The 27,614-nt window shown below is 45.0% G+C and overlaps 4 protein-coding genes across 4 annotated transcripts in view; 1 reads left to right on the top strand and 3 right to left on the bottom strand.

Annotated features, from left to right (window-relative positions):
* Positions 1–1,507, bottom strand: part of ncf4 (neutrophil cytosolic factor 4) — a 30,383-nt gene extending 28,876 nt beyond the window's left edge. Inside the window, exons 1-3 of the mRNA XM_030094406.1 lie at positions 1,384–1,507; positions 568–652; positions 326–485 (exon numbers count right to left, since the gene is read on the bottom strand). Of these exons, the coding sequence (XP_029950266.1) occupies positions 326–485; positions 568–652; positions 1,384–1,412 (274 nt within the window). The 5' untranslated portion in view covers positions 1,413–1,507. The remainder of the gene's footprint in view (positions 1–325; positions 486–567; positions 653–1,383) is intronic.
* LOC115390510 (parvalbumin-7-like) overlaps positions 1–15,234 on the top strand; it is a 35,150-nt gene extending 19,916 nt beyond the window's left edge. The window contains exons 2-5 of the mRNA XM_030094404.1: positions 14,415–14,483; positions 14,589–14,718; positions 14,791–14,900; positions 15,152–15,234. Of these exons, the coding sequence (XP_029950264.1) occupies positions 14,415–14,483; positions 14,589–14,718; positions 14,791–14,900; positions 15,152–15,177 (335 nt within the window). The 3' untranslated portion in view covers positions 15,178–15,234. The remainder of the gene's footprint in view (positions 1–14,414; positions 14,484–14,588; positions 14,719–14,790; positions 14,901–15,151) is intronic.
* Positions 15,235–16,480: 1,246 nt separating this feature from the next.
* On the bottom strand, positions 16,481–24,656 carry baiap2l2b (BAR/IMD domain containing adaptor protein 2 like 2b). The gene is made up of 14 exons (XM_030094806.1): positions 24,603–24,656; positions 24,442–24,517; positions 23,577–23,663; positions 22,761–22,822; positions 21,291–21,362; positions 20,780–20,869; positions 20,427–20,558; positions 19,686–19,790; positions 19,362–19,464; positions 19,050–19,257; positions 18,503–18,568; positions 17,431–17,734; positions 17,306–17,349; positions 16,481–16,556 (listed from the first exon to the last, which is right to left on the bottom strand). The coding sequence occupies exons 1-14, from the start codon at positions 24,654–24,656 to the stop codon at positions 16,481–16,483; spliced, it is 1,479 nt and encodes a 492-aa protein (XP_029950666.1).
* A 2,697-nt stretch (positions 24,657–27,353) lies between these two features.
* Positions 27,354–27,614, bottom strand: part of LOC115391150 (extracellular serine/threonine protein kinase FAM20C-like) — a 39,563-nt gene continuing 39,302 nt past the window's right edge. The window contains exon 10 of the mRNA XM_030095269.1: positions 27,354–27,612. Within this exon, the coding sequence (XP_029951129.1) occupies positions 27,354–27,612 (259 nt within the window). The remainder of the gene's footprint in view (positions 27,613–27,614) is intronic.

Genomic DNA, 27,614 nt, shown 5'->3' with positions numbered 1-27,614 from the left:
TTTCTGCCAAAACTGTGAACATACGAGGCCTGCAAGAATGACCTTTCCCAGATAAAAACCTGTCATTGTGAATGTGTGTGTGTGCGTGTGTGTGTGACCCCCGCCGCTCTTTGATCACCTGGTATCACACACCGGCGCCGCTGGCAGAAAGCCAGCGAGCGAAATGAGAAGTCAGCGAGCGGGAGCGGCCGCATAGTTTGTCTGCCGGAGATCTGCTCGCCTGTCACACTCCAAAGAATCCAGTGACGTAGCAGAGCGCCAGTTGAGCTTTGACCGGACTGAAATCACACACACTCACACACAGATCGCGTCGCGCCACACACACCTGGAATGGAGGGCAGCTTGCAGGTGTTGGGACCCGGCCTGTCGGGGTTTTCGGGGGAGTATTTCGCCTCCAGGTTCTGGTGCAGGTTGAAAAACTCTCGGTACCTCCTGTAGATCAGATATTTGCCTCCTCCTTTTGTCTTCACTTCGATTATAAACCTCTGGAATACGGAAATAAACGGAGATTAATGGAAAAACAGACGAATGGGCGCTCAGTTTTCAGACCGTGTCCTTCAGACTCACATAGTAGTCGATGAAGCCCTTGACTTCCTCGATGTCGGCGATGGTGGCCGTGATCGGGATGTTGTGAGGGAGCTGATCAAAGTCGCTGAGCAGCAACGACAGATTGGAGATCAACGTTATTCAGTGCACAGACAGGAGACTGTGGGAAAAGGTGAAGATAAAACTTCCTCTGGTCTGTAAGAATATCAGATTTCTCTGGAATTTCCCTTTAAAAAACATGTAGTACATGACAACGAAACAGCTGCAGCTTCTCACCGATAACTTCTGCTTTCTACTATAAACTTTGATGAGAAGTAAAAACTGAACATCACTGAATTATTTTCTTCTGCACTCACATTATATACAAAAAATCTAAAGTTTTCAACTGTCCTGTGGTCAGCAAAACTATCTTTTTTTATTACCATCTCATCTTAAAATATTGCAGTACTTTGAGTTACTGTACTTTTCATTTTCACTTCAGGTATTAATGAGAAGATTAGCAGTAAAAAAAGTTTTACATGTTTTAATTTATGCGTCATTTATGCGTAATATCGCAGAAATATGTGACAATTTCACCGTTTTAACACTTTATGAGATCTTTGTAAAGCTGAATTTATTTTATCGACTTTAAAATGTAATAAATAGATAGTTCTTAAATGGTAAATGTATCTTCTTCGCAAAAGGCGAGGTCGTAACTCTCATGTAAACACCGTGCGTGAGTCAAGAACGCGCGTATTATCATCTTCACTCTTTAGTGCGACAGAAAAGACTGAAGCTTGGGCGCATGGACCCTACAGAACAGCGCACGAAAACCACTTCGGTGTAGAGAAAACTCACCTTTCGTCCCGAATCTGCTGCAGCGACATGGTGCTTTTGACGCGCGCTTCAGCCTGCGGAGAAATGCGCACCTCTACACCTTTTACGCACAGACGGCAGCTTGTTGGCGCGCGCTCTGGAGGGGATTGAACCGACTGACTGTAAATCTGAGGAGAACAGTGCGGAAGCAGGCAACAGGAAGCGACAGTTCCCCACAGCGCACGTGCGTTTATTTGGCACGAGAGCGGAATCTGCGCGTTAATCTGACAGCTGTGTTTGAAATGGATCGATAGAAAGAGGAAGGAAGAGCGGCGGGTTTCAGGAGGGGGACGCAATCTTCTCTGGTTCATGGCTCCTAAAAAAAGTGTTTTATTTTGTTTTGCTTCGGCCTTTACTGCTTTCGAATGGCCTTTATTCACTTTGAATTATGTAAGATAGAAAAACGGTTAACTTCCCTGCAGAAACAGCAGCTAAAAGGTTTTTTTTAAGATTCCAAACTGTAGTTTTTATTGAAAAGAAAGAGAGAGAGAGAGAGAGAGTACAAAGATAAAACACTTTGTGTACTGACTCCACCAGAGCCCTGGTCTGGGAGCTTTCGGCAGGTAAAACTCATTTTGTGGAAGCAGAGCAGGAACATCAGCGGAGTGTTGTATCGCCGTAACCTATAGGGGGCGCAGTAGGAGGAGCTGCTGTGGTCAAAGGTTCATAAATTCAGCAATGATTAATGAGATGGAAAACCCAGAAAACAAACATTGCTGAGTGTTAACGTGACTCGCAGATTTCAATCATTTGCTTGTCACATGGGTGTGTCGTATTTTTAATATCAGCTTTACACTCACTCACACCACAATATATAAAGTCAAACACTGTCTTTGCATCATTGCTTAGGAATCGTTTCGCTTTCACACAGCGATGTTTTGAAAACTGTGTTTATTTACTTGAAAATGGCAGAAACTGTGTAAACCATGTTGTTTTCATGTTGAGCCTCTAGTTACGAGAAATATTTACCGTGGTGCACAACGGCACTGGCTTCAGAAAGGTTTTCCCTGTTTATATTTCAGCCATTACTGTTGAATCAGACCATGAATTACAGAATCAAAACCCAAAAATTGGTTTATTATGTCAAACTCAAGATGAAAACAAAAAATAGAAGATAAATAAATATATGACAAAATAAAATCCCTGATGCTTCAATTGACAAGTCAAAATCAATGTGTACATTGATATTTAAATAACACCAAATTCTTTTTATTTTACTTTTAAACACATTTGGCTTTTTACATTTATTTGCATTTTTCTGTCAACTATTATTTTTTATTTTACTAAGCAATTTATTTAACAATGACTTTAATTTGGACTCCATTAAAAGAAACGCTCAGACAGGCTTACAAATGTTAAAGATTTTATAAACTTTAATCACAGCTAATTAAAAAAACAAAACAACAACCAAAGTTAAACGATCCAGTTTGTCCATTTTGTCTTGTAATACCAGTTTGTACCACCAGATGACGCAGTGAGTCACTCTCCCACCTGTTCTGCATGAAGACTGTGAGGAGCGACGTCTCACTGCTGCCACCTGGTGAACAACAGTCGCACTACAGACCTCAGAGTGGAAACAACCTGATTCGGTAAATAATTGTTTTCACACTTGTTGATCGACCGTACTGACTGTGGCTCATCAGCACCGCGTCACAAACTCTACTCCAAGTAATATCAAGTAAAACTTGTCTCCGGTTGGTCTGAAGATAATTAAACATGTATTGTTTTTTTTTTCAGGCGTAACAGTGCCAACTCAGCTTCAGTGAACGAGCGTGAAAATGTTTCTAAAAACAGAAACACTTAAAGTTTTCTCTAGTCGAACGGTCTGTCCTTTCACTGATCATCCACTCATAAACTTTACACTTCCGCTGGTATAATTTGAATAAAATACCTTCAAAATGAGCCACGATTCTCATTCTCAGGATGTTTTCATGACCTAAGTTTCCCTGAAGCAGCTTTTTATGATTCACAGAAATAAACCCTCATTTCGACCTGCAGCGCTTTAAGCAATGCTCTAATTAACCTTGTATTTAAAACGAACAGCTTTATCCTATTTCCATGAAAACCTGCTTCCCTCTGACTGTCCAGTCCCTGAACCGAGTAACCTGTCTGCTAATGAAGACTCTCATGAGGAGAAATGTAGAGCTGACCCTCGTTAAGTTTCTCTCTTGGTGTTTCTTTCTTGTCTCTCTTTGCTCTTTAAGACTCAGAATCCTCAGGTTTTCATCCTTCTGCCTCCTTTTAACATCTAAGTTGTTCATCTTCCTCTCTCTAAATTTGTCTGGTGTTTTGCTTTGTTGTTTGGCTGTGTCGCCGACAGCCGATCACACTGATCTTAGTTCACGTATTAGCGCTGCCGCTCGTTCAAAGTCATCGACAGAGCTGGCAGGAGGGAAACAGAATCAGGGTTCAGTAATTATCCTCTGAGTGGCGTCCGGCTCCGTCCTCTGCACCTATCTATTCAATGTCAAGCCTTCGCCTGCAGCGTGTGCCGACATTCTGTCCTCTTCCTCCCACTTTTTATTTAATCTAATCAGAACACACACTCTGAATCACCAGATTAAACACACACACACACACACCATGACTCAGGTTTGACCTCTCTAATGCTGACATTCCAATGTAAATACGGGAAGAAGGCAGGTGATCGGTGAATTTCACCTGAAGGGAAATAGTTCTGTGGGAAAAATAAATAAATATATACTGCTGAGGTTTGAGTTTTTAACACTAGATGTCAGTAAAGGCGTGAAAGAGCCGAGCAGGAGAGGACAGACATGATTTCTTGAGAGCTGGCGATGAAAGGCGGCTTATTCTTCTTTATCTGATCTGTTGTGTTTCAGTTTCTGCTGGAGACTCAGCAGCAGCAGCAGCATGGAGGGAATTTATACCCTCAGAACAAACAGCACCACAAACAGCTGTGGGTTTCACGTAAAGAGACACAACCTGCAGCATGTGAGGCTTCACACTGCACCACAGCAGCAGCAGCAGCTCTGGATTCACCAGTACAGCCTGTAAATACAGTCCTACAGAGGTTTACCAGCGTGGTTCAGTGCAGTGCAGTAAAGCTACACTGACGGCATTAGAGAGTGTGTGTGAGTGTGTGTGTGTGTGTGTGTGTGTGGGTGCAGGGGAATGTGTGTATTGAGAGTGTGTGTTCTAATATCCTTCTGAAACAGAAGCCTGCTGTAAAAAGCGGGGCAGATGAAAGGCAATCGGCCTTCAAGTCGACAGGAAGCAACAGCAGAAGCGCCGCTGACAGAAAGTCTCACCGAACACACCGGTTGTTTACCGTGCTGACAGCCGGTTGCTATGGCGACCAGACCAGGGGAGCAGGAAGAGGCTTTACGGTGTGTGAGGACGCAGAGTCAGCAGCAGCTCATTTGGAAAAAAAAAACAAAAAATAAAAAAAAACGCGATAATAAAGGATTTTTATGTTTTTCGACAGAGCTGACGGTCTGATCGGCTCGCTGTCAGACGGATCTGTTGTTTAATTCAGCTGTTTGGAGCAGAGGAGCATTAAAACATGGCTCCAGGAGCAGGGCGGCCGCCCTCCTTCCACTGAGGCTGGGATTAGCTCCAGGCTGATTCAGGCTCCTCTGTTTCCCTTTATTAGCAATTAAAGCTGCAGCAGGAAGGACAAAAACAAAGAAGAAGAACAAACAAACAACAAATGAATTTCTTTTAAAGTGGAACTAAAGTTCGGCCTCAAACTGTCAGGAGTGTTCCTGAGAGCAGCCCAATTATCGCTGGACTCAAACCTCACAGCCCTCCTCGAACCGGCTCTGGTGTGAAAATACGTCTCAGCTTCACGTCCTGCGGCCGCAGCAGCATCGTGGAGTGTGTCTCAGTAACTTTTACATCACATTTGCTTCTAAAACAACTGATTTAAAAAGATTTAAAGCTGTTTTAAATATCGATTATCCGTTTTGGCACCGATTCACTCGCTTTATCATTCAAATAATTTACATCAGGGGGTCAAAGTTAACCCAGAAACACACAGAGCCACCGGAGCGCGACACACACAGGAACACAGACGGACCGGAAACCAGAACACACACACACAGGATGAGCGATTTAAAGTGCGGCCGCCAGGTGACGACGATCACACGATCAGGAAACAGCAATCAGACAGGAGGAGGAGATCATTTACATGATCAGAAGGAAACAATGGATCAATAATGTCAAGTAAAAACACAAGAGAACAGGATTTAGAGAAAAAGAAAAAAAAAAATCTTGTGTGTTACATTCAGACCAACATCTCTGCTACCACACACACACAAACACACACATTTTCCCTACAGCGTGAGAGTCTTTATGGGCTGTAAATATATAATACCATCACTATTAAAGCACAATCATCAATATTAAAGGTGCATTAAAACTCATTTAGAGAACAGCATTAAACGCCGCTTTTGTTTTGCACAAACTGGAAACGATCAAATAATGTGAACAATGTTCTGCCTCATAATTTACAGGTTGGCTGCATAACAGGCCGAACTCCCACACACTCCCACACACACACTCCCACACACAGCGGCCATCACACCGGGGCTAAATATACCCTCCGACTGGGGCCGCTGGAGCACATTCACCACTCCGCGGTGCGTTCAGGGCCCAGTGGATCTCCAGAGGCTGAGATCCAGAGCAGGATCTAACCGGAGAAGTGAGAACCAGCTTTTACTAAACCGGTGAAATTCAAAACATCAACAAAACCCGGGTGCACACGGCCTCGGGTCAGCAAAAACATGCTGGTTCAGTAAATCCAGGAGTTTTAAACCGGTTTTGATTAAACAAAGAGAACAATTAACATAGCTCAAGCTGATAAGAAAATTGATGAGCTTGAAAAATAAATAAAAAAATCTCAAAGTCAAACTGAAATGAAGCCGTCACTTCTCAGAGAAAAGAGATTCAAACTCGGCCCTTTATCTGTAAACTCACAGTCCTGTCACACAGCTTGGTTTTAAGCTCAGTCAGTCACTCGTAGGACTGTATTTTCTGCTGAAAGCTGTTCTCGCTCTCTGCACTGACTTTAATCTTGCATTTTATTTTCTCTGCATTTCATCACATTTCTTCATGTTTCAACAACAAAACATGAATTTTTAAAGCTGCAAGTTTTTCACAAAAAAAACAAAGAAAAATAAAGAATCATAATTTATCAAATTGTGTTTTATTGATCTGATGGTGTAGACGTAGAGCCTCTTCCTCACTGCTTTGATTCAACTGGAAACAGAAGAAGCAGAATTTAGCTGCTAAAACTCACTCCTGCCACCCAGTGTCCAAATGAGGTATTACTGCAATTCTGTAAACAACCAGAGTTCAGTTTCACTGCACTTCAGATGATAACCCTTTATATTATTGGTAAATAATATATCCATCTACAAAGCACATTTACACAAGAACTGGAGCTCATGAGTCGTAGCAGCGTTTCAGAAAACTTACTTTTCCCCCGTTTACACACTGTTTACCAAAAGTTCCACCTTGAGCCGTTTACAGAACTCAAAACGCCGTGGAAGTTTTCCCTTTTCATTGAAAACAGATAGAAGTCGTTTCCTAACTTTCTCTTTGTGATTCATACATTGACGACAGACTTTTACATCATTTTCATGACCACAGTAATTTTAACATGTTAGACAAAAAAATAAATAAATAAATACAGATAGAGGAAGATAGAAGAATGTTATGTTGGAAATGGAAAGGTATGTTACTAATCTTTCAGTTGTAAATAATATACACATGTTAGCTTTATGATCAGTTTTATTTCCTGTCCATTTGGTGATTCTCCATTTCTGCCCCCTCCTCCACATGTTGTTGCCCCCCCCCCCCCCCCCCCCCCCCCCGCCTTCAGCGAGAGGTCATTCAATACGGAGGAGGTATCTGAAGAACTGGCCACCAACATTTTCTTATTTGCCGCTTGTTTTTGCTCAGTGCTTCCCTCTGAATAAAAACTAACAGCGTCCGGAAATACTTCTTCTCTGTTATTTTGCTGCACCTCTCATGTTCAGCTGTGAAACCAAAACGAACCACAGAGGGAATGAAGAAAGAGAAAAAAAAACAAACAAAACTCAGAGTTTCGGTCTCGGTATGAAAGTTGAAAGTTCAGACAGATTTCCAGCTCCCTGCTAAACACAATACAAACCTGGGAGATAAATATTTAATGTTTAATATCCAGCACGGTGCGTTCACCGACAGCTTTTATGAAAGTCTCCCTGGAGCCCTGAAACGGCCTCGCAGGCCGACTCTTTCGCCACATGAACGGACTCCCCGATCGGCCTCCACTCTCGTCACTCAGTAACAGATGAGCGGATGAATAAAAGAGGTGGGGAGGAGGCGGAACGCTGAGCGTGGACGAGAAGAAGTAACAGAGAGGTCTGAAGGATGGGAGAGTTGAAGAAGGTTCAAGAATGTATAGCCAAGCGCCTCCTAGTGGCTGGATGTGGAATAGCGCTGTTAACTGAGATTAGCATGCATAGGAAGTAACTTCTAGTCACTAATCATGAAAGCAGAAATAAACAGGGGAGTCTGTTTTTCTGCCTATTAAATTTTTAACCCTGTAACGCTTTAAAAACGGCGTCCGTTGGAACGATGTAGTTCTCATGTACGGCCATTAGTGGGTGCTGTTGCTTATTTTTGTGATGAAACCACACCAGAGAGCAACATGCGGTAAAGAAGAATGAAACAAGTCATCCACAAGATCTATGCATGTGCCATATTCTGCAATTTTTTATGAATGTTTACCCCCGAAAAATGTGCCGGCAGGTTCTGAAGAAAATAATAATAATTCCTGCAATTCCGGTAGGGTCCCACACACCCTTGGTGCGTTGCCTCTCGGGCTCGGAGTCGGACCCTAATAAGAAAAGAGCTGAGATCAGCTCCAGAGATCCAGGAGGAGATTCGGTGAGTGAAGAAGACGGATGGAGGCTAAACTGCAGCGACTCTGCATGAATACAGTTCCTCAGTGGTTCCTACGATCGGCGCTACATTAATGAAAGACAACTGTTGGGTTTGAAGGTTCTGATTAACAGACTGAGCTTCAGCACTTTAAGATTTATAACCCGATGAGAGGTCTGATAAATTGGGTTTTCTAAAGCTGCAGGCAGTCGCTGTTATCTAAGGGATCTGGTTTTTTTTTTGGTTTTTTTTTTTGTAAAAAGTGAGACAGCAAGCATCACATTTCTGACAGATTCCAAATAAAAAGTGTTAAAAAAAGAAGGATTTTAATGGAATGCTTCACAGAAAAACAGGCAACAGTCTGCGTGGAGATCATCAGAACGTTTTTTTTTTTTTTTTTCTGTTCTTGTAATTGTTCCTTTCCTCTGATTAACTCTCCTCGCCTCACTCCGAGACACATTAATGAGAAAATCCTGACTTGTTTTTAATAATAAGCTCAGCTGAAGTTATGGAGATGTGTGTGTGTGTGTGTGTGTGTGAGAAAAGAGAGTGTGATTTCTGTGTGCGTGTTACAAGATGGTGTCTTGTAACAAACTTTAATTACTTTTCAATTATAAAGTTGATGTTGAGGAAGAGGAATCGCTGTCCTTCTTCCCATTTCCCCCTTCTTCATATTTCCACAGTTTAATTAATGTGGGTTATTTTTCACAGTGTGTTTTAGGAGGAGAGGTTATCCTCTAACACACACGTTTTTAATGTCTGTGTCAATGTAACTGGCCGGCCACAACATTATGACCACACACACACATAATACCGCTGTATAGATTTACCTCCCACAGTCCACTGCTGCTCTGGTGGAGCATGATGTTCACAGAGTGTTGAGCTGAGGCTTCATGAAACATGAAACCCGCTCATTTCAGGTTCACAATGGGATCAAAAATCATTGAACTGTTTGTTTATGTAGGAGGACGCGCTATCCTATCAGAAGTGTCCAACATAAGGCTCGCGGCCCAAAACTGGTCTGCAAGAGGCTCTAATCTGGACCAACAAGCCACCATGCAAACACTGAGAGCCTGAAATCACTGCTGGGAGACGAGCATTAGCCTGAAAGCCCCGCTGGCAGGGTGAGCTTGTAAAAACATGCATTTTACGAATTTTCTTTTTTTTTTTTTTTTACTATTCACTGTGTTTTGCACCAGAAGTTTTCATTCAAATTGGCTTCATGTTGAGATTGTTGTCGTTTTTAATAGTAACTGTTTAGTCTTGGTTGGTTTTGTGAAAATATACACATTTTTACCAACAAAGCAACACTTTAAATTTCAAGAAAATTTTACTGATCAGGCCCAGCGAGGTTGAAAATGCATGTGGCTGCGCGACTAAAATGAGTTTGACCCAAAGTTTCTCACCACATTAAAGCGTCACGCTGCCTGCACAAGGCCTCCCTTATTCCCATCGTATATCCTGCGTCCTTAACTGCAAGATAATCCACCCAAACCACTCTCAAGAGGGGACAGAAAGAGAAGGCAGGGCAGAGGGGGCTGTGGCACCGCCCCAGTGTGTGTGTTCAGGGTGGGTTTTTTTTAGAAGCAGCTATAAAAGTGTCGTCCCCCCTCGTCTGAAAGCTTGTCCCTCTGACTGTCCATCCCCGCTGCTCTCGTCCACCTGCATCCAGGTAGGAAGGACAAGAGACGCTCGGCGTTGTGGCGGCGAGCAGAGTGAAGTCAGACCAATCAGAGGTCGTCCAGGTGCGTTCGGCTGAGTTAACTCTGTTTCTGTGACAAGCAGATATGGTGCAACTGAACGCAACGGCTGAGCTGAGCCGAGTGTATAAATAATAAAACTAGACTTTCATCTGTTTTTATGTCAGAAATCCACCTCAAGCTTCAGTAAAAGCACATTTTTTAAAGTTTATCAAGAAAATTATGGCTCAGTTGAGATTACTGAAAGCTGGATATGTAATCTAAAACACTGATTTCATTTTTTTTTCTCTTGATTTTAATGTAATTTCACCTGTTTGAAGTTGATTTGTTCACTCGCACAAAGCCACACTCAGCATTTTTTTTCTTCTGTTAGACTCCATTGAGGAGTCTGCTGTAATGCATTTGAAATAATGTGACAATAGAAACACCTAAAGACAAAGTCCAGTCAGGATAAAAGCTGCTTCATACAGTGTGTTATGAAGCCACAATGTGTAAAGTTTGGTTATTTATGGCAGGATGTTGAAATCCTTGGCTGTACATCAATGAATGAGCACTGCAGATGCTTTGATTTTCTTCACTGACTTCCAGAAAGTGAACGCTGTGTTACTGCAGCTGCTCATAGCCTCGGACAACTTTCAGCTCAGAAAGTGGAGCCGCAGCAGAGTACAGATGTTTATGAGGCTTTATCATGTGTGAGTTGATGCTCCAATGCCAGAGATTCTGAGTGTATGTTTTCTTTTACCTTGTATTGCAGCTGTTCAAATGAACTCTGGTCCATCCCATAACTTCACTTCATCTATATTTATATCAACATTTCCAGTGATGTGTTTAAAAGACACTTATTATCCTGATCGTTCCGTTCAGTCATGACCACAGTGAGTGCGTCAAAGTGTCAGTGCAGATCAACACCAGAGGAGGATGTTTTGTTGGCTGGTGAGGCCTCAGTAGCAGCCGCACACAGACTCGGCACCGTCTTAAAACGAGCATGAAGCATCGTAAGTTTTCCCTCAAACGAGGAGCCGGGACTCCTTCTTAATAAAATATCATTTATGAATAAAACACAGGACTCACACTCTGTTGATCTGACTCTTTGATTTCTCCACCAGAGCAAACTTTTCGCCTTCTGAGGCTACTGTTGGCGAGAAAACTGTATTTATCGAACCCAGCCAGGCAAGAAATGATTCGATTCCAATCACTGTTGATAAAATAAGACCTTCGCGCTCTTCACTGGTGGATAACTAGCATCGTCACGCTTCGTGGACTGCATGTTGAGAAACAGTGAAGGAAAGTCAGAGGAGATGGATGCAAATCAGATCCTGATAACAATGATGAGGGAAAAAAAAAAAAACTCCTGTGAGTTTTGCATTCAGCTGCAGGAATGTTGTTGACCCGCGGATGCCCGAGACGCCAGCTCTACACGGAGGGAATCTTTACTTTTAATGACACTGACGGGACGCCTGGATCCAGAACAGGTTGTTGTTCCCGGGCTGGAGCTGCCAGTCGCTGAGCTCCCTTAATGAGCGGAGCAGGAATATGAAGAACGGGCTGCTTCTGCCTGAAATCCTCCAGGAGGAATCCCGGGCCTCACGGCATCAAGGCCGTCTATTTAGAAGACACGATGTCAAAGAAGAGGTGGGTGGGCGAACCGTCAGTCCACAAACGACAGATAGACGCTCACTAATTGGCTTCGGCTGCCAGAAGTCAGACGTTTGGCAGGTGTGGAGGAAGCTGAGAGGCAGGAGACGCTGGTCTCATCTGCCGCTCTGTCCCTCTGCCAGCAGTCTGCAGAGGTCAAGACGGAAAATCTTCGGCTTCATGTCAACTTTCATTCAAAAGAAATGAACGCTGAGTGCCGAATCCTTTCAATGAAAATATGTGAAATGACTCCTAAATTAAATCACCCACTGATTCTGATGAAGGACAAAGGTGTTATGTTGGAGACGAGCCTATGTTGGGTGAGTCAAATATAAGGTCTGCAGGCAGAGGCGGAGCGGGGGTCTCAGTACAGAGGGGGCGGAGCATTCTCGACGGGCCCTTATGATAGTAATTTTACCATTCAAACAAAACCTCATGCTACCATCAAATAACACACTAATGCTCACTTTTATTGAGCCAAGCAAACCTGTATGCCTCAGTAAGCAGAATAAAGTCACAAACCAGTTCACGAACTTGTTCTGAAGAACAAATACACATACGCGCACACACACATACACACACACACACACACACACACACACACACACGCACGCACGCACGGACGCACGCACGCACGCACACATGCACACACTCAAATGCAGCCTGACAGGTGTCAATCTCAGAGCGTCCGCTGTCCATGGTGCTGAAAACTCATTAAAAACTCACTGACTAAATCTGTACCATCTTTGATACAGCTTAAATATAAAACGAACACAGCTGGTCTAAAATTACACAATCTATTCAGATAGATATAGACACAGCTATCTATGTCTTTTGGAATTCACGTATATTAGAAATAAAAAGACTCGGCGGTCTCTTATAGTTGAGAGCAACACAAGGCACATTCAAATAGGCAGGTGTTTAAGACCACAGCATTCTGATAAAGATAATATTTCTGAAGGTTTCACTGACTCACCAGTGGCTCCGATGTTAGGTTTTGGGTAGTACCGCTAGCGGCTAGCATAGTGTTTAGCATACTGTTTAACTTCCCTCCAAAGAGTTAGGGTTAGATCAAGTGCAAAAGAAAAAACTCGTTCATGCCGCACAGCCAATCAGCGCTGGCTTACAGCTCTGATGCATTCATGGACAGTCGTAATGTAAGAATTGGTAAATTGGAGCCCACAATCACATGTTTATACCTTCTCGCACACACCGCACATTTTATTATAATAATTTATTTCCGATTAAATGTGAACACATAACTTGAAACGGGGCCCTATGACCTTGTGGGCCCTGAGGCGACCGCCCCCTTGCCCCCACTCTGGCTCTGCTACAGCCTGCAGGAGACTCTGATCCAGTCCAACAAACGGTAAACATTTTAAAGAAAACTGTGGTCGTTGTTTGGTCGTTATCTTGAAGCCCTCTGAGGCAACTGTTGTTGTGATCCTGGACTATACAAAAATAAATTGATTGATTGTTTGGAGCAAACGTTTGTTTTATAGACCTTGTCATCAGGCATACTCTGCACCACAACAGAGAACAACTTTAAAGTTTAATTTAAAAGTTATTATCAGAATATTTTACACACCTGAGATGGAACTGAGATGTATATGACCCCTGAAATAAAATGAATAAAATAAAGCTTGACACCCCTGGCTTATGTTCTGATTTGTGCAGGGAACATAACATTTTTTTCTGATTAAGTAAAATAAGAAATATTTGGCACCAGCAAAGAGAATAAAACCAATGAAATTAATGAAATCCTTTCAAATTTGTTTAATTATATTAAATCCTTGAAATGAGATCTCTGTACTCCCACTGTTTTCAATATCACATACAAGAACAACTAAATAATACTAAGCTCATCAGGCTTTTCACTATTCCAAGCATAAATCACACAACCCACCAAACAACAACAACAATTAAAAAGCAGCATGAAAGAAACTAAATCATCTTCTTTTTCAGAATCCTTCAAAATTATCCACACAAACACTTTCAGATTAAAGTTCTGGGAATTGATCTCTTTGTGCATCAGTGTGAATAAATTAAGTGAGATGTGACTAAAGGTGTGTGTGTGTGTGTGTGTGTGTGTGTGTGTGTGTGTGTGTGTGTGTGTGTGTGTGTGTGTGTGTGTGTGTGTGTGTGTGTGTGTGTGTGTGTGTGTGTGTGTGTGAACAGTGAAGTGTGGCAGTGGAGGGGGTTGAGAGGCTGTGGAGGAGCAGGTGGAGCAGGAGGAGGGTGTTTGAGGAGGAGCGGCTGCATGCTGGAGGATCAGATCAGTGTCCTGCTCCTCTGTCCTCCTCCCCTTGGTGCTGAAGACTCAGCAGTTCGAACCCCATCCAGCTGCTTCCAGCCGTTTCTCTGGCTCCAGCTGGTTTTCTTCCCCCTGCTCCTCGTCCTCCTGGTTTGTCTCCTCGCTGGAACACGTGTCGTCTCAGGCTGCTCTTTTCCTGAGACGCTCACATCTGAGACGAGCTGCAGGAGATTTTAATGAGATGAGATGACTGGAAACGGCGTGTGTGTTGATAACCTGCATGCAGACGATTGTATTTATGCCCATGGCTTCAATTCCAAACTCTGGCTTTTAATCAACCACTCGACCGCGCCAAGTGCCTCTGAATGTCCCTTCTGGATGTCTCTGGATGTCTCTTCAGGACGTCCTCAGCGTCCCTCAGAGTCAAACCTCTCCTTGTGTGTTTTGTGCGTCATTGGCTCCCAACAAACAAATACATGCTGTTAATGTTTATCTTCTCTTCTCACGTTTCCTGTCGTCTGTGTTTCTTCCTCCAGCTGGTAAAATGGTAATGACGGATCTTTTAAAACCCGAAGACATCAAGAAAGCCCTCGATGCTTTTGCAGGTTTGTGAAAAGTTTTTTTTTTTTTTTTTTTTATTCTTGTCTTGTTTTTGTGCTCGCTGCTCTCCTCTCTGTTAAATTCGAACCTTTCTGTTTTACCTTCCGCAGGTGAAACATTCGACCCTACAAAGTTCTTTGAAATGTTGGGAATGAAAGCCATGACGGCCGAAAACGTCAGGAAGGTCTTCCAGGTTCTGGACGTGGACGGGAGCGGATTTATAGAAGAGGAGGAGCTGAAGTAAGGGACTGGCGGCCGACGTAACGTCAGGTCGACTCTCTGCTCGCAGTAACCAGGTCCGCTCTTCCTCAGGTTTGTACTGAAGGGCTTTTCCAAAGAGGGCAGAGATCTGACCGATGCAGAGACAAGAGCGTTCCTCATAGCCGCAGACAAAGACGGAGACGGGAAGATCGGCGCCGACGGTGAGGGAAACGAATCAGGAATCGGGGACAGAACCATGAGGATGTTAGATGTTAGAAGCTATCGATTACCCTCATTTCTCTGATCCCACAACAAACAAAAACCATGCTGCTAATAGTTAGGATTCTTACGAAAATGTGTGGTTTGGTCGCCACAGACATAGTTTTCTATGTCTTACGGTCTAAAACAGCAGCAACATGTGACTTGTGTTGGTTTTCCTTACACTTTCTGCTTTTTGTCTTTGTTTCCACAGAGTTCGAAGCCTTGGTGCATGAGTAGAGGAAGCCAAAACAAGCCTCCCTTCTTCCTTCCCCCTCTTCATCCTTGCATTCATTTTTTTTTCACCTCGAAACTCGTCTTACCTCCTCTGGACCCCCCAGCAGGCGGCGCTGACAGGGGGGGTTTCCACCACAGGCACCCCTCTCACCTCTCATTTTTTTCTATATATATTTAACCAGACACGCTGTACGGATCCCCGAATCCTTCCCTGGTGATTTCATGAGGATAGTCTGTGCTCTGAAAGCAGCTGGTGCTAGTGTTGTAGATGGTGTAGATGTTTATGAAGACTCCTTCAATCCTGATTTGCTTTCCTCTGTGTACTTTCGGTTGTGCATTTTTGTCTTGGTTGTTCACACAGCGGAGCACTCTCCTCCCACGCCTCCTTCTCATCCACCTCTCCCCTCGCCTCACCTCACCTCACCTCCACCTCCTCCACACTCCCGGCCTCTGATCAGATCATGTTAGTAGATAAGATCACATATATAAGGAGAGCTTGTGAAGAGTGAAGAGATCTCAGTAAGAAATGATAATAAAAGGAAAACTGGAGGAACCGTCTCTTTACTTATTGTCACTCGGGGTGAACGCGAAGGACACTGGACACACATCGCCGGACAAAGAGGATGGCAAATCTCAGCTGAATATTTGGGAAATGATGTCTGCTCACTTTACAGAAGATCAATAGAACCCACTTTGGTTCTGTCCATTTCTTCAGTGAAGCCATGATCTCTGTAACGGTCTTTCTCTTTCTTCTCCCGCCGCTGACTTTGGAGGTGAAGTTTTAATTCTGCTCTACATTTAGAAAACAGCAGTATTGATCTTCGACACTAACATCATTCATCCTTTTCCGTTTCACCATAAAAGACAAACTCTATCACGAAAACCTGCAGGGAAGTCTCTGCTCAGATAAAATGTTCATATTAAACATAAAACAGCACTAAAGAGAAACCGATTCTCTGACTTTAAACCACTTACAGCTCTACGAAAGCTAAACGACGAGGCTGGTGTCAAATTACAGGCACTTCATGCTGCCTGTCAGCAGACTCAGTGCACCTGATGAAGAGGAACTCGCTTCAGAAAGAGGATGGGCTGCATCAATGTCAGAACAAGATCAGCTTACTGAAGTGTGAAAACTGAAATGCTGCTTTAGAGTCATGTACAAAACGTTGTCAAAACTAGTTTTTCTGTTTTCTTTTGGTAAAAGAAACCTGGTTTAACACTGTGACACTTGTTGTGACCATCCGGATCCTGGCCCCTCCCCCGCCAGCAGAACCCGATCCGGCCGAGCGGCGGTGGCGGCGGCGGGTCAGTGGATCCGAGGAGCGGACCTGTCGTCGGTCGTGGTGGGGCGAAGCTTCACGGTGGCGAAAGGGTTCGTGCCTCTGAAACGGGAGGATGTCGGAAAATGTTACACAATACCCCGCTGCACGCTCAGCTGCCTTCTGCCAGCACAAAAGAACCACAGTCACACACACACACACACACACACACACACACACACACTGGACGGTTTAGGAAAACCGACACCCTGACCCCGGCCTGAGGATGACGAGTCCTGACCAGCGGTAAGGAGTCAAGACTCTGTTCTCTTCAGTATTTATACGCTGAAACGTGGTTTCGTGAAGGTGGACACCTCTGAAACAGCAACTGGGGATGTCAAATATACGGCCTGTGGGCCAAAACCGGCCCACAAGAGGTTCCACTGCAGCCCAGGAAATGACCAAGCAAATTCTGAAAAACTGCAATGAAACCATTTTTCAATGCAGTTTTCTTGAGGATAGTGGAACTAATGCAACACTGAGACTGAAGCTAGCTATCTGATTGCTAGCAGACTAGCGTTAGCCTCAAAGCCATGCAGTCAGGGTGAGTGTGTGAAAACATGCATGTAAAAGGCTGAAAAATGCAGCAGTTCTAGAGTTTTTTTTTTTTAACATTTCACTGAATATTGAAGCAGAAAATATTAAAATTGGCTTTCTGTTGAGATTGTTGTCACTTTCTATGCTAATTGCAAAAAAATAAGCAAAAAAAAATACTTTTTCAAAACTCTGATTCAACACTACAACAACAAATATAAACGACACCAACACGTGGTCGATCCAGGAGCAAACGGCTCCTCCACACTGACACTCACCTGGGAAACAGAGGGTTTTCGGGGTTCCCGTGCGGCATGAGAGCCTGGAGGAATATTTTAAATCATGTATTGCCGTCAGTTTCCCTGAAGCAGACCTGCAGAGAGCGTCGTCCTCGGATTCCTACCTGGACGTCAGAAGCTGATTCGGGGAGCGGAGAGATGGGCCGAAAATCCATGGAGCCCCGCCGGACGCCGTGTGGAGGGGGAGGCGGCGGCGGGGGCGGCAGAGGGTGGAGGTCGCCGTGGCTCTTCGGCTGCTCCGCCTTCCTCTCAGGAATGGGGGAGATGGGCCGGAAGTCTACGGAGGCCCGGCGGTTGGGCGTGGCCGGCGGCGGCACGTCGCCGTAGCTCTTGCTCTCGGACGGGTCTGAGTAGGTCTCGGTGGATTCCACCAAGTTGTTCATGCTGTGGCTCCTCAGGGAGCCTCCACTGTGGAGTTAAGACCGCTCCTTTAAATCAGATCTTCTGTTTACATCAGGACCATCAAACACATCTTAGTTCAGGAGCCACAAACAGACCAGTCTCCTCTTGAGTGGGCTGGGCCAGTAAAGAAACACTGAATTATCCTTTAAAATTAAACTTTTAAAGTTTTTCTTTGTTGTGGCGCAAAGTATACGAGATGAATATGTCTGTATTTTTGCTAAAACCAAAACATTACTTCAAAAAATGAATCTAATATCAATATAAAGTCAATGTTAAGGATACATTGTGGTGTTAAATGTCCAAAAAGTTCACCTATAACTATGGTATTATTCATGGACCGCATGGCTTTAAGGCGAGTTTGATAACGACCAGTTCAGTTATCTTTCATGGCAGCTTCACGGATATCTCCACCCGGCTGTCAGTGTGGTGTTGTCTATAAAACCTGTGCTTTCTTTGAAATTTGTAGAATTTGCTAGTTGGTTTGGTGTTTCGGATTTGAACTGGTTTTTGCTCACGGGCCATATGTTGGACAACGCTGGGATACATGAACTCAAAAGGTCAATTAGAAGATTCTGGCCTGAAAGGGTCCATTTAAAAAGAAATGTAATCCAAACATTTCTGCCGATGCTCACTCCCAGAGGCCCCGTCTCTCTGACTGGGGTCCAGCTGTCCTTCAGAACTCCTCTACATCACGATACAGCCGAGGTTAAACTGGACTCTGTGTGGCCTCTGAACTAAAACCACAGTTTGTTTTTGCGTTGAGGATTTTCTCACCTCGCGGTTAAATTGTCTGAGAAATCTTCCAGCGGCGCTACGTACGCTGCGGGGAACCAGCCTTGACTGGAGACGAGCAGACAGGTATTCATGAGCCAACACTAAATTCACATCTTCTTGTTTCACCAAGACAACAGGTTGTAAATATTCATGCAAACACTTTTCAGACTTGAAATATATCTTCTCCTCTACGATGTCTGTAAACGGTAAACTTTCAGACTGCAGTTTGACTTAGCATTAATCATCTTCTTATTCTTAAGGGTCTAATTCTGTGAAGATGAATCGATTCTCTATCTCAATATGAAAAGATTACATTAGCAGATGTGTGGGCTTGGTAAACTACACATTAATATTGTGACTCAGCTTTTACAAACTGACATTTCTCTTTTATTTGAAACATAATTTTGCTGAAACTAATAAACGAAAATGAGAAATTGTTGAAGAAATAACTTCAACAAGTAAAGATGAAATAATGGTGATCATAATGTCGTTGAGCAATAATGAAAATGTTGTGTTTGTGCCTTAATGTTTGTTTCCGTCCACCCACCGCAGGCTGCTGTCGGTGCGCCCGTACAGCCAGCCGTTCCGGGGCTCCTGAACCAGCACGATGACCGTCTCCCCCCGGCTGAACGGCAGCAGCTTGGGGTTGGACGAGGAGGGGTGGGACACCAGGGCCCTCATGGCTCGGCCCCCCCCCAGACCCAGAGACTCCCCCACCGAGCTGGAGCGGGAGCGGCTGGGGAGGGGGGATGGAGCTGGAGGGGGAGGAAAACAGGATCAGGATGTGGGAATTTGAGGCTTAGGGTCAAATTTTATGATTAACTTTGTTCGAGGTTCGAGTTGAAGTCCCCCTGTTCACCTCTAGAGGGCACTCTGCCCAGAGCCTGCTGCTCCCGCCGGGCCCAGGACATGTCCTCTTCTCTGGCCACGGTCTGCAGCAGCGAGCTGACTGAACCTCGCAGCTGAACACACACAACACAGTGTGTATTGACGTGTTGAGTCACTCAGGCTTTATTCATGAAGCACTAACTTCAGAGCAAACCAGTGTTGATGTTATATTTAGAAGGAAAGAGTCAAATAATCCACACCAGTGATTTTTACCACTGTAAACACAGGAAACCTGAGAAACACCCCGACAAGATCCTCATTTCATGAATCTGATGGACTGAACCAGGTGAGGAGCCGGTACCTCCTGGTCCAGATGGGTGGGGGTTCGAGACCTCGTCCCTCTGGTCTCGTTCACTTTTTCCTTCCATCCGTCTGCCTTTTGGAGGAGCGAAGCGCCGGTCTGAAAACAGACGAGGGAGGCGAACGCCTCATTAAATCTGAACCTGATTCTGGCAGCGACAAGATTAACACATACGCTTCAGTAGAGGAGACAATCGGCTCCGAGACGTGACTTCAGTGTGAAAAGCAGGTAATTAACACACCGTCGTCCAACACTGAGACTCTCAACGCCTCCATCGCACAAAGGAGCCCGAACACAACCAACCCAGCTTCACTGCAAATCAGCAACACCTATAGAACACCTACTGATGGACGGACGGATGGATGGATGGATGGATGGATGGATGGATGATGTAAGGATGAAAGATGGATGGATAGATAATCGACGGATGAAGGATGGATAGATGGATGGATGGATGGATGGATTAATGGATGGATGGATGGATAATAAAAGGATGGATGGATGGATGATGGATTAATGGATGGATGGATCACGGTGGTGCCTCCATCTTGGAACAGACCATATTCCAGCTCTTTAACTGGAGTCCATGATGTAAAATAAAAAGCCCGACCCAAAGTTAAACTTACAGTTCATTCCACTGTTAATTCCACCGTCAGAGAAATGTGTTTGCTTTAGGACCGTGTGTGTGTGTGTGTGTGTGTGTGTGTGTGTGTGTGTGTGTGTGTGTGAATATACCTTATTTATTAGAAACAGCAGTGACTGAGTGAGGCCGCAGTGTTTCTCTGCCAGGAACCGATACCTCCTCTCCTCCTCCTTCAGGATCTCCTGCTGGCTCTGCCTCAGGTATAACATGTACTCACTGTTCTCCTGAGCACGCACACACCCACACACACACCCACACACACACACACACACACACACACACACACACACACACACACACACACAGGGGAGGGATACAGGAAATTACACACATAATTCAGTATAGCTGCAGCAGTGCTGGATGCTGTGAGTGTACGGTGTGTACATCATCTTTGCATTGTGTGTGTGTGTGTGTGTGTGTGTGTGTGTGTGTGTGTGTGTGTTACCAGTGAGTCTCGGAAAGTTCCCCGTCTGAGCTGTTTCTCCAGCGTCTCGGCCTGATTCCTCACCTCCAGCTCATAAACTCTCCGGCTGCCCTGCAGCACAGCGGCGCATTAACGCCAAAATATGTCTTCCATAATGGATGCAGCAGGTAGCGCTTATAGTGGTGGTGTTAATGCGCTACATCCCTCTCTCTGCTGCTGAGGCGGCACACCCTCACTCCAGCTCCAGCATGGGGGAACTCGTTGATTCATTCAACAATACGAAACTTTGTTTTATGCAGTTCATAAACATTACAGCTGGTTTCTTTCAGCGAATACGCTCGACCACAAGAAGACCTGAACGGAGTCATTCTCCGCCTGTGTTAAAGGATTCAGAGTCAACAACAGGCAAATCAAAAATGTTTAAATCTGACAAATGACTAACCAGACATTCATCTTATGTCTGTTGCCTGGATGGAACCAAACTTCAAACAGGTAAAGGTCACACGGGCTTTTTCCCATGCTTCCAACTCACATCAATGTACTCCTCGTCCAGCTTGATATTCTTCTCCATTGCTTGCAGGACTTCAACCTGAAACCATCGAAACTGCGACAGAAAGACAAGACAAAGCGTCGGCGTCAGGGAACCTGCCTCATTGATCATGCAGCGGTTTTCATTATCGCGTTTATTGTGTTGTTCCACCAAATCTATATGCAAATGCTCCCTGTCCTCAGGCCAGCTTGTTATTCTCCGGCTATGCTTTGATTATACACTCCACTGCAAACGACCACAATTAAGCACAGGGGGTTGGCGTGCCAGCGAGAATTTCAAACGAGCAGTGAAACGCAAAGAGAAAACTCATTTGCTTTGAGGACGCGGCCATCGGCTCCCCACACAGCGCGCTCTCGAAGCACTTCGAAGGTTGTGGCAAGTTTGGTCAAAGACACATTTCTGTAAGAGCTCAGGTTTGCAGCTGTTTCATTATTTCTGTCATCAACCAGGTCAAAGCACAGATTTACATTGTGATTTGTGAACTCAACGTTTCCAGAAAGTTGCGTTTTCTCCTGTTTACATGACAACATAGTCGGAGGATTTTCAAAAGGATCCATCTTTAGTAGGAATTTTTCCAGAAAGTTGTGTTTTCAGTGTCTCCGAGCATCGTTGTCATGGAAACAGACCCAAAATACATGGAAAGATCTGCATTTCTGATGTGTACATTCTTCTTCTGCTTTGATAATTCCTGAACGCAGAGTATCGTGCAGCAGCACTGTCGAATTCTGATTTTATTTTCTGAAAGAAAAGAGCCGAGAGTCTTGTCAGACCTGCCGACTGATCCAAACAGCATCAGTAGGAGCTCAAAGAGCTTGAGTCAGAAAAGTAACAACGGCCGCAAAGGTTATGATGAGAGAGTCTTTGAATTCCTTTATTTTCGGTAGAAGATGAACCTTGACAAAGGTCCATCAGAGCAGCAGACCATCAGCCACACAGAAAAGCATTATTACATCTGCAGTGAGCGGGAGCTCCGTACTGCGGAGGTGTTCGTCACCTTCAAGAGAAAAATACCGAACAATACAAGTGAAAAGAATCTCAGGTCAACACAAAGGCTGAAGCTTCAACTGGAGGGCCCACCGCTCTGTAGACAGAACAACGGTGAGAGCCCAGGAGAGTCCCGGTCAAAGGTCAGAGCAGCGCCAGCGTCCCTGAAGACGTCCGAAGAACAGCCCGGCGCTAAAGCGCCTCATTCAGCTAAACTGTGTTTGAACAATCGCGCTCAGAAGAGTGGGAGAGTTTTCGTGAACAAAGATTTTCCCAGGTGAGTGAGACAGTTTCAAAGAAGACTCGAGGCTGTCAAAACTCCCAGAGGTGCTTCTACAAAGTCCCACGGCGTCGGGCCGGAATATTTATGGAAATGTGATGAGTCTGAGCCTAAAAAGCTATGAGAACTTTCCAGACGGCTTTTTCACATTGGTGAGGTTAAATTTAAAATATTAGAAATATACTGACCACTCCCTCCATCTCCGCCGTGAGTCTCCTCTGTGTTTCTGACATCTGGATCAGGACGTCGCCTGCATGTGGAACAGAGACCCGTCAAATCCCAGCTGTCAGGGTGGATTTGTACGAACATGCATAATGCAGCAGAGGTAGGACAAGTTCTGGAGGCTTTTCACTCCACTTTGTTTGTTGAGATTTATCTTTCTAAAAAGACTTCCAGTCCATCTTCGTGGGACTGTCGGTGATTTAAAGACAGTTTCAAGACGACCGGAGTCATCAGGAGGTTTTTGGCCGTTGAGCCTTCTCGGCGCCGCCGCCTCTGTCCTCGTCCATTTCCATGAACCGCGCTTCAGCTAATGAATTGGGTGCAGCTGAAAGACCGTCCTAATTTATAATTCAAGGGCCGCCACTCGACCGGGCCCCTCGTCACGCCGCGGCTGCCTGACCTTCTCGGTTGGCCGGCCTGGTGGAGCCGGCAGCAGCAGCACACACACTTTGAATGGCAGCGCGCTAACACCGTGCTAATTACCCCGAACGGCGTCATCGCACATCGCACGGGGTCGGAGTGAAAGTGAAGCTGGTGGAAAACGTGCGCTCAGGCGTGCGCTCGCTTTGGAAGCACAACGACTCGCAGACAATGAGAGAGGAGGGTGGAGGAGGCGGGCGCAGAGTTTTATCGGTTATTGGGGTTTTTCGGTTCTAACTTCTAAGAACTGGAAGGAGGACTTGACCGTCACGACAGTTATGAAGGGTGAAACCTGCTCAGTCGTCACTTCTAATCGATAAACACACACACACAAACACACACATTTGAACACACACTGTTACCAAGTGAGCGGGATGAAAGTGTGTGGAGTGCCTGGTCGCCCATCTTAGCCACCGCACTGAAGTAGGCCTCACTGCAAACAGCGAGAGCTGCGGTACACACACACACACACACACACACACACACACACACACACACACACACACACACACACACACACACACACACACACACATAGAGAAAGGACATTAACAATGGGAGTTGGATTGTGATTATGGTTGACTCTAAACTCGAATGTTTACTGTAAATCTTGACGCTCTGGAGGAGAACATTGTAGTTATTGTCCACCTATTCACACGAGAGCAGAAAAACTATTGACTACGGCCGTGGTGTGCATCTGCAGCAGTGTTAGGTTTGTGTTTCCAGATAAGCTTCTTTTCCCCCCCTGTTTCCAAAGAGATGAGTTCGAGGATTGTCAAAAAATTCAACCTTGGGAGCCATAAAAAGTCTTGTAAACGGGGCCTGAGTCGATCAATTTGAGTGTTTTGCAGTGATCACCCATAAGTCTGACAGTGCTGGAACGCCATATGTGATTTTGTGAGAAGTTGCGTGCCAGTCAGGATAGCTTTACGCCTCTGCCCTGCTGCCCTGTGACTCACAGCATGGTTCAGTTTTATCCCGCAGAGCTGCATTAATCATGGATGCTGCTCTCCCAATTAGCAACGCTACACGTATGATAAAGGTCAGACCGACGTGGAGAGGAAGGATTCCTGAGGTCAGACCAGCAAACGCAATGTGACGCACACAAGTGTTCAGCAGATACCGCGACCAGTCTGACCTTTCTGTCACTTTCCACAAGCTTATATTTAATGTATCTCTGTATTATCCAGGAGAGAGAAGACAACACAAAGTCTCAAGCTGTCTCACCTTGGAAAGCTTTGACGTAGCTGGTTCCGAGTGCAACGAGCTTCTCCAGGCCCGGGTTGAACTGCTCCATCAGGTTCTGTGGAAACATGGAGAAAATCCTCACTGAGGCCCTGAAGAATCGACCAGCAGCAGCGAAGGAGAAGCCGACGGCGGGAACTCACCGAGTAGATGGTCAGAGTGGATTTGTGGAGCTGGTCACTGCTGACTCCCGACATTATGGCTGCTCTCAACGATAATATATCAAAGAAAACCGAGAAGACACCTTGGAAAACGCTGTCAGAGACCGAGCGAACTGCTGCATAAAGTCTGTGTTCCCATCCAAAGTTGTGAAGACGTTTCCTCGGAGCGTCTTCTTCCTGTCAGAGCAGTGAAAGTCACCTTCACTGCGTCTCGGGCTGCCGTTCAGAAGACTGATCACACCTGCCTGATGGAACGACGCTGCTTTCTCCTCGCCCTCTTTCCCCACGTCTCCCTCAGTCACTCATTAATGAGCTCCTTTACCGCCCTTGTCATCGGCAGTTTTCATGGAAAGAGGCGAGAGAGGGAAGACAGAAAGGAGCCGGTGTCATCGATACGACCGGGCCCGGTGAATTATTGATCGCAGGCCTGAAAGGAAAGGAGGCGGCGGGCGGCCAGCTGGTCAACCAGCTGTGACGTCAGCTCACACCTGGAGGGAGGGAGCGCCGTCGCCACGCCGCCGCTCAGCAGCCCCCAGAACACTGGAGTCTGGTGGATATGAAAGATCATGATGACTCTGATAGAAACCTGGTCGAGGATGTTTTACTTCAGACACACAATCTTTATCACAGTTTTAAGAATTTTTCATTGATTCAGTGTTTCAGTCCTAAATGAAACTGTCACACCTCAAAACAACCCTCAGAGTTCTCTGATTCTTTAAATGAACCAGAGAAGCTGATAGCATCAGAGATTCATTCAATTAAGCTCATTCTGGACAGAAAACTGTCATCTTTAGTGGGTCGGACTGGGAAAAACAGCAACATAAACACCTTTAAATTTGAAATTTGAATCAGAATATACATGATGAAGATGTCTGTATTCATTTCCTTTAATAATTTTGTTTTGTTTTTTGTTTCCCATTAATATAATCTCAACATAAAACCAAATTTAATGGAACCTTCTGATGCAAAATAAAGTGAAATGTCCAAATATCTTCTCCTATAGCTGTCAGACTGCGCATGTTTTTACAAACTCACTCTGACAGCGTGGCTTTGAGGTTAGTTTGACAGCAGCTATAAAGAACCAACATTACAACTTCCTGGACTGAAAGAATTTGCACCCAACATCCAAAAGTCATGGTTTGATCTGTTCAAATTAGACTCATACAGCAGTATAGCTAATGAGTTACAGGAGACATGGATGAACATCTTGTGTCTGAACTCTGCAGCGATTCTGCTGTAAAAGTTTCTCTCCTCAGAGCGACACCTTTGAAGACGACGCCTCCTAAAAAAAGTAAGCTGATATATCTGCGTTCGCCAGCAGCGGAGAAGTGAGTGTTCCATTTTTAAAAGCGTGACACAATCCCACACTTCCTGCAGCAAGCAGCCGCTCATGTTACGACCGGAGTGACGCACGCACGCACGCACGCACACACACACACACACACACACACACACACGGTTCAGCGGGGTGAGCGGGCCTGAATGAGCCCAGGGCTGAGGAATGGAAGGACTTTGGTTTTTTGTTTTCTTCAGACCAGACGGTCCTGCCTCCTCCCTCACTCCTCCGCTCAGCTCGTCCCACTCCGGCCATTTCACCACATCTCTGAGCGCTTTGTCAGGTTGTTAACTGTAACTTCATTACAGCATGTTTCAGCTTGGTGCCAGCGCTCATTAAGGTTATGAGGATGTTTTCAGTGAGATGCTTTCCAGAGCGCTCCACACAATGAGCCGCATGCTGGTGACAACCAGAGAGCCTCCGCCTGTCACACAGAGCAGAGGCGAGTTTGAGGTGAGGACATGAAATATTTCACACGTGCATTAAAAAATCAGAGGGTACAATTCAAAATATATGAGAGGCTTTTGATGTTTTTGTGCTCGGTGGTTGAAGCACACCGAATTCTCTTTAAAAGAAACTCGACTCCCTTCCTGTCATGTGAGGTCAACCTTTGTTACGAGAAGCAGAAAAATCCTTCAGAAGTTTAATTGTTTGTCATATTTTTAGTGTCTGAAAGTCACATTTTCTGATGAAACAAAATAACAGGAAACTGAAAACTCGCTTCTACAAAGAGTGAAAAAGAAAAGTTTTGAAAACGCCTCAATTCTGTCTCCGTGTGAAAAGGGGAGAATGCAACTTTTGGAAATGCTGCCGATGTGCATTCACACTATGACCGTATAGTGAACAGTCGCTCCGCTCCTGTTCAGTAGATGGACGTTGGTACTCGTATTGTGGAGAGTCACTATAAGACGAGCAATCCCACCTCGTCGTCTGTCCACACAAATGATTATTAGCGTTTATTGTTCTCTCTCTGCCTGTGGTTTTATTACAAAAAAGAGCTCCTACTAGTGGCCCAATATGAAAACTACATCGTTTAAAGCGTTTTTGCTGTTTTTAAAATGTTGCGGTGTAAATGCAAAACTTGAAAAAAAAATTGTGTTTTCACTTAAATGTTGTTTGAGTTGATTGTTGACATAAATTAAAGGATTTCTCAAAACCTTTTAGTCCAATTCATGACAACACACAAACCTTGCATCCTATAGCAGTCCATTTATTTGCGCTCACATTAAATTCCTTTATTTTTTGGATCAGAATTCGATTTCCTTTTCTTCACTTTAGACACTACAGTGTTGTGCAGTCCAGAACAAATAGACCCAGCGTGGAACAAGAACACTTCCAACTTCGACAATGTCTCTAAAAACCACATAAATACACGGCCGAGCGGCGAGGCCGGCCCGTCATGCAGGAGCGAGCGCGTCTGGCAGATGAGGAAGGTCATCGTAAACGACCTCTTCGCCTCTCTGCTGCTTCTGGCAGCGACTTACAGTCTTGAGCACGGCGTTCAGACGGCGGTCCAGAGCCGCCAGGTGGGGCTCGGCCAGCAGGGGCGCCACCCGGTGGAGGGGGTCGCGGGACAGCGAGGCTCTCATCACGTCGCTCAGGCGATACTGGGGCGTGGACAGGAGGAGCAGGCGGAGCCAGGTGGAGCGGCGGATTCT

Source organism: Salarias fasciatus, chromosome 6 (assembly GCF_902148845.1).
Source record: "Salarias fasciatus chromosome 6, fSalaFa1.1, whole genome shotgun sequence".
Classification (NCBI taxonomy): Eukaryota; Metazoa; Chordata; class Actinopteri; order Blenniiformes; family Blenniidae; genus Salarias; species Salarias fasciatus.
The sequence above is the reverse complement of the archived record's forward strand: the minus strand, read 5'-3'. Positions and strand labels throughout refer to the sequence as shown.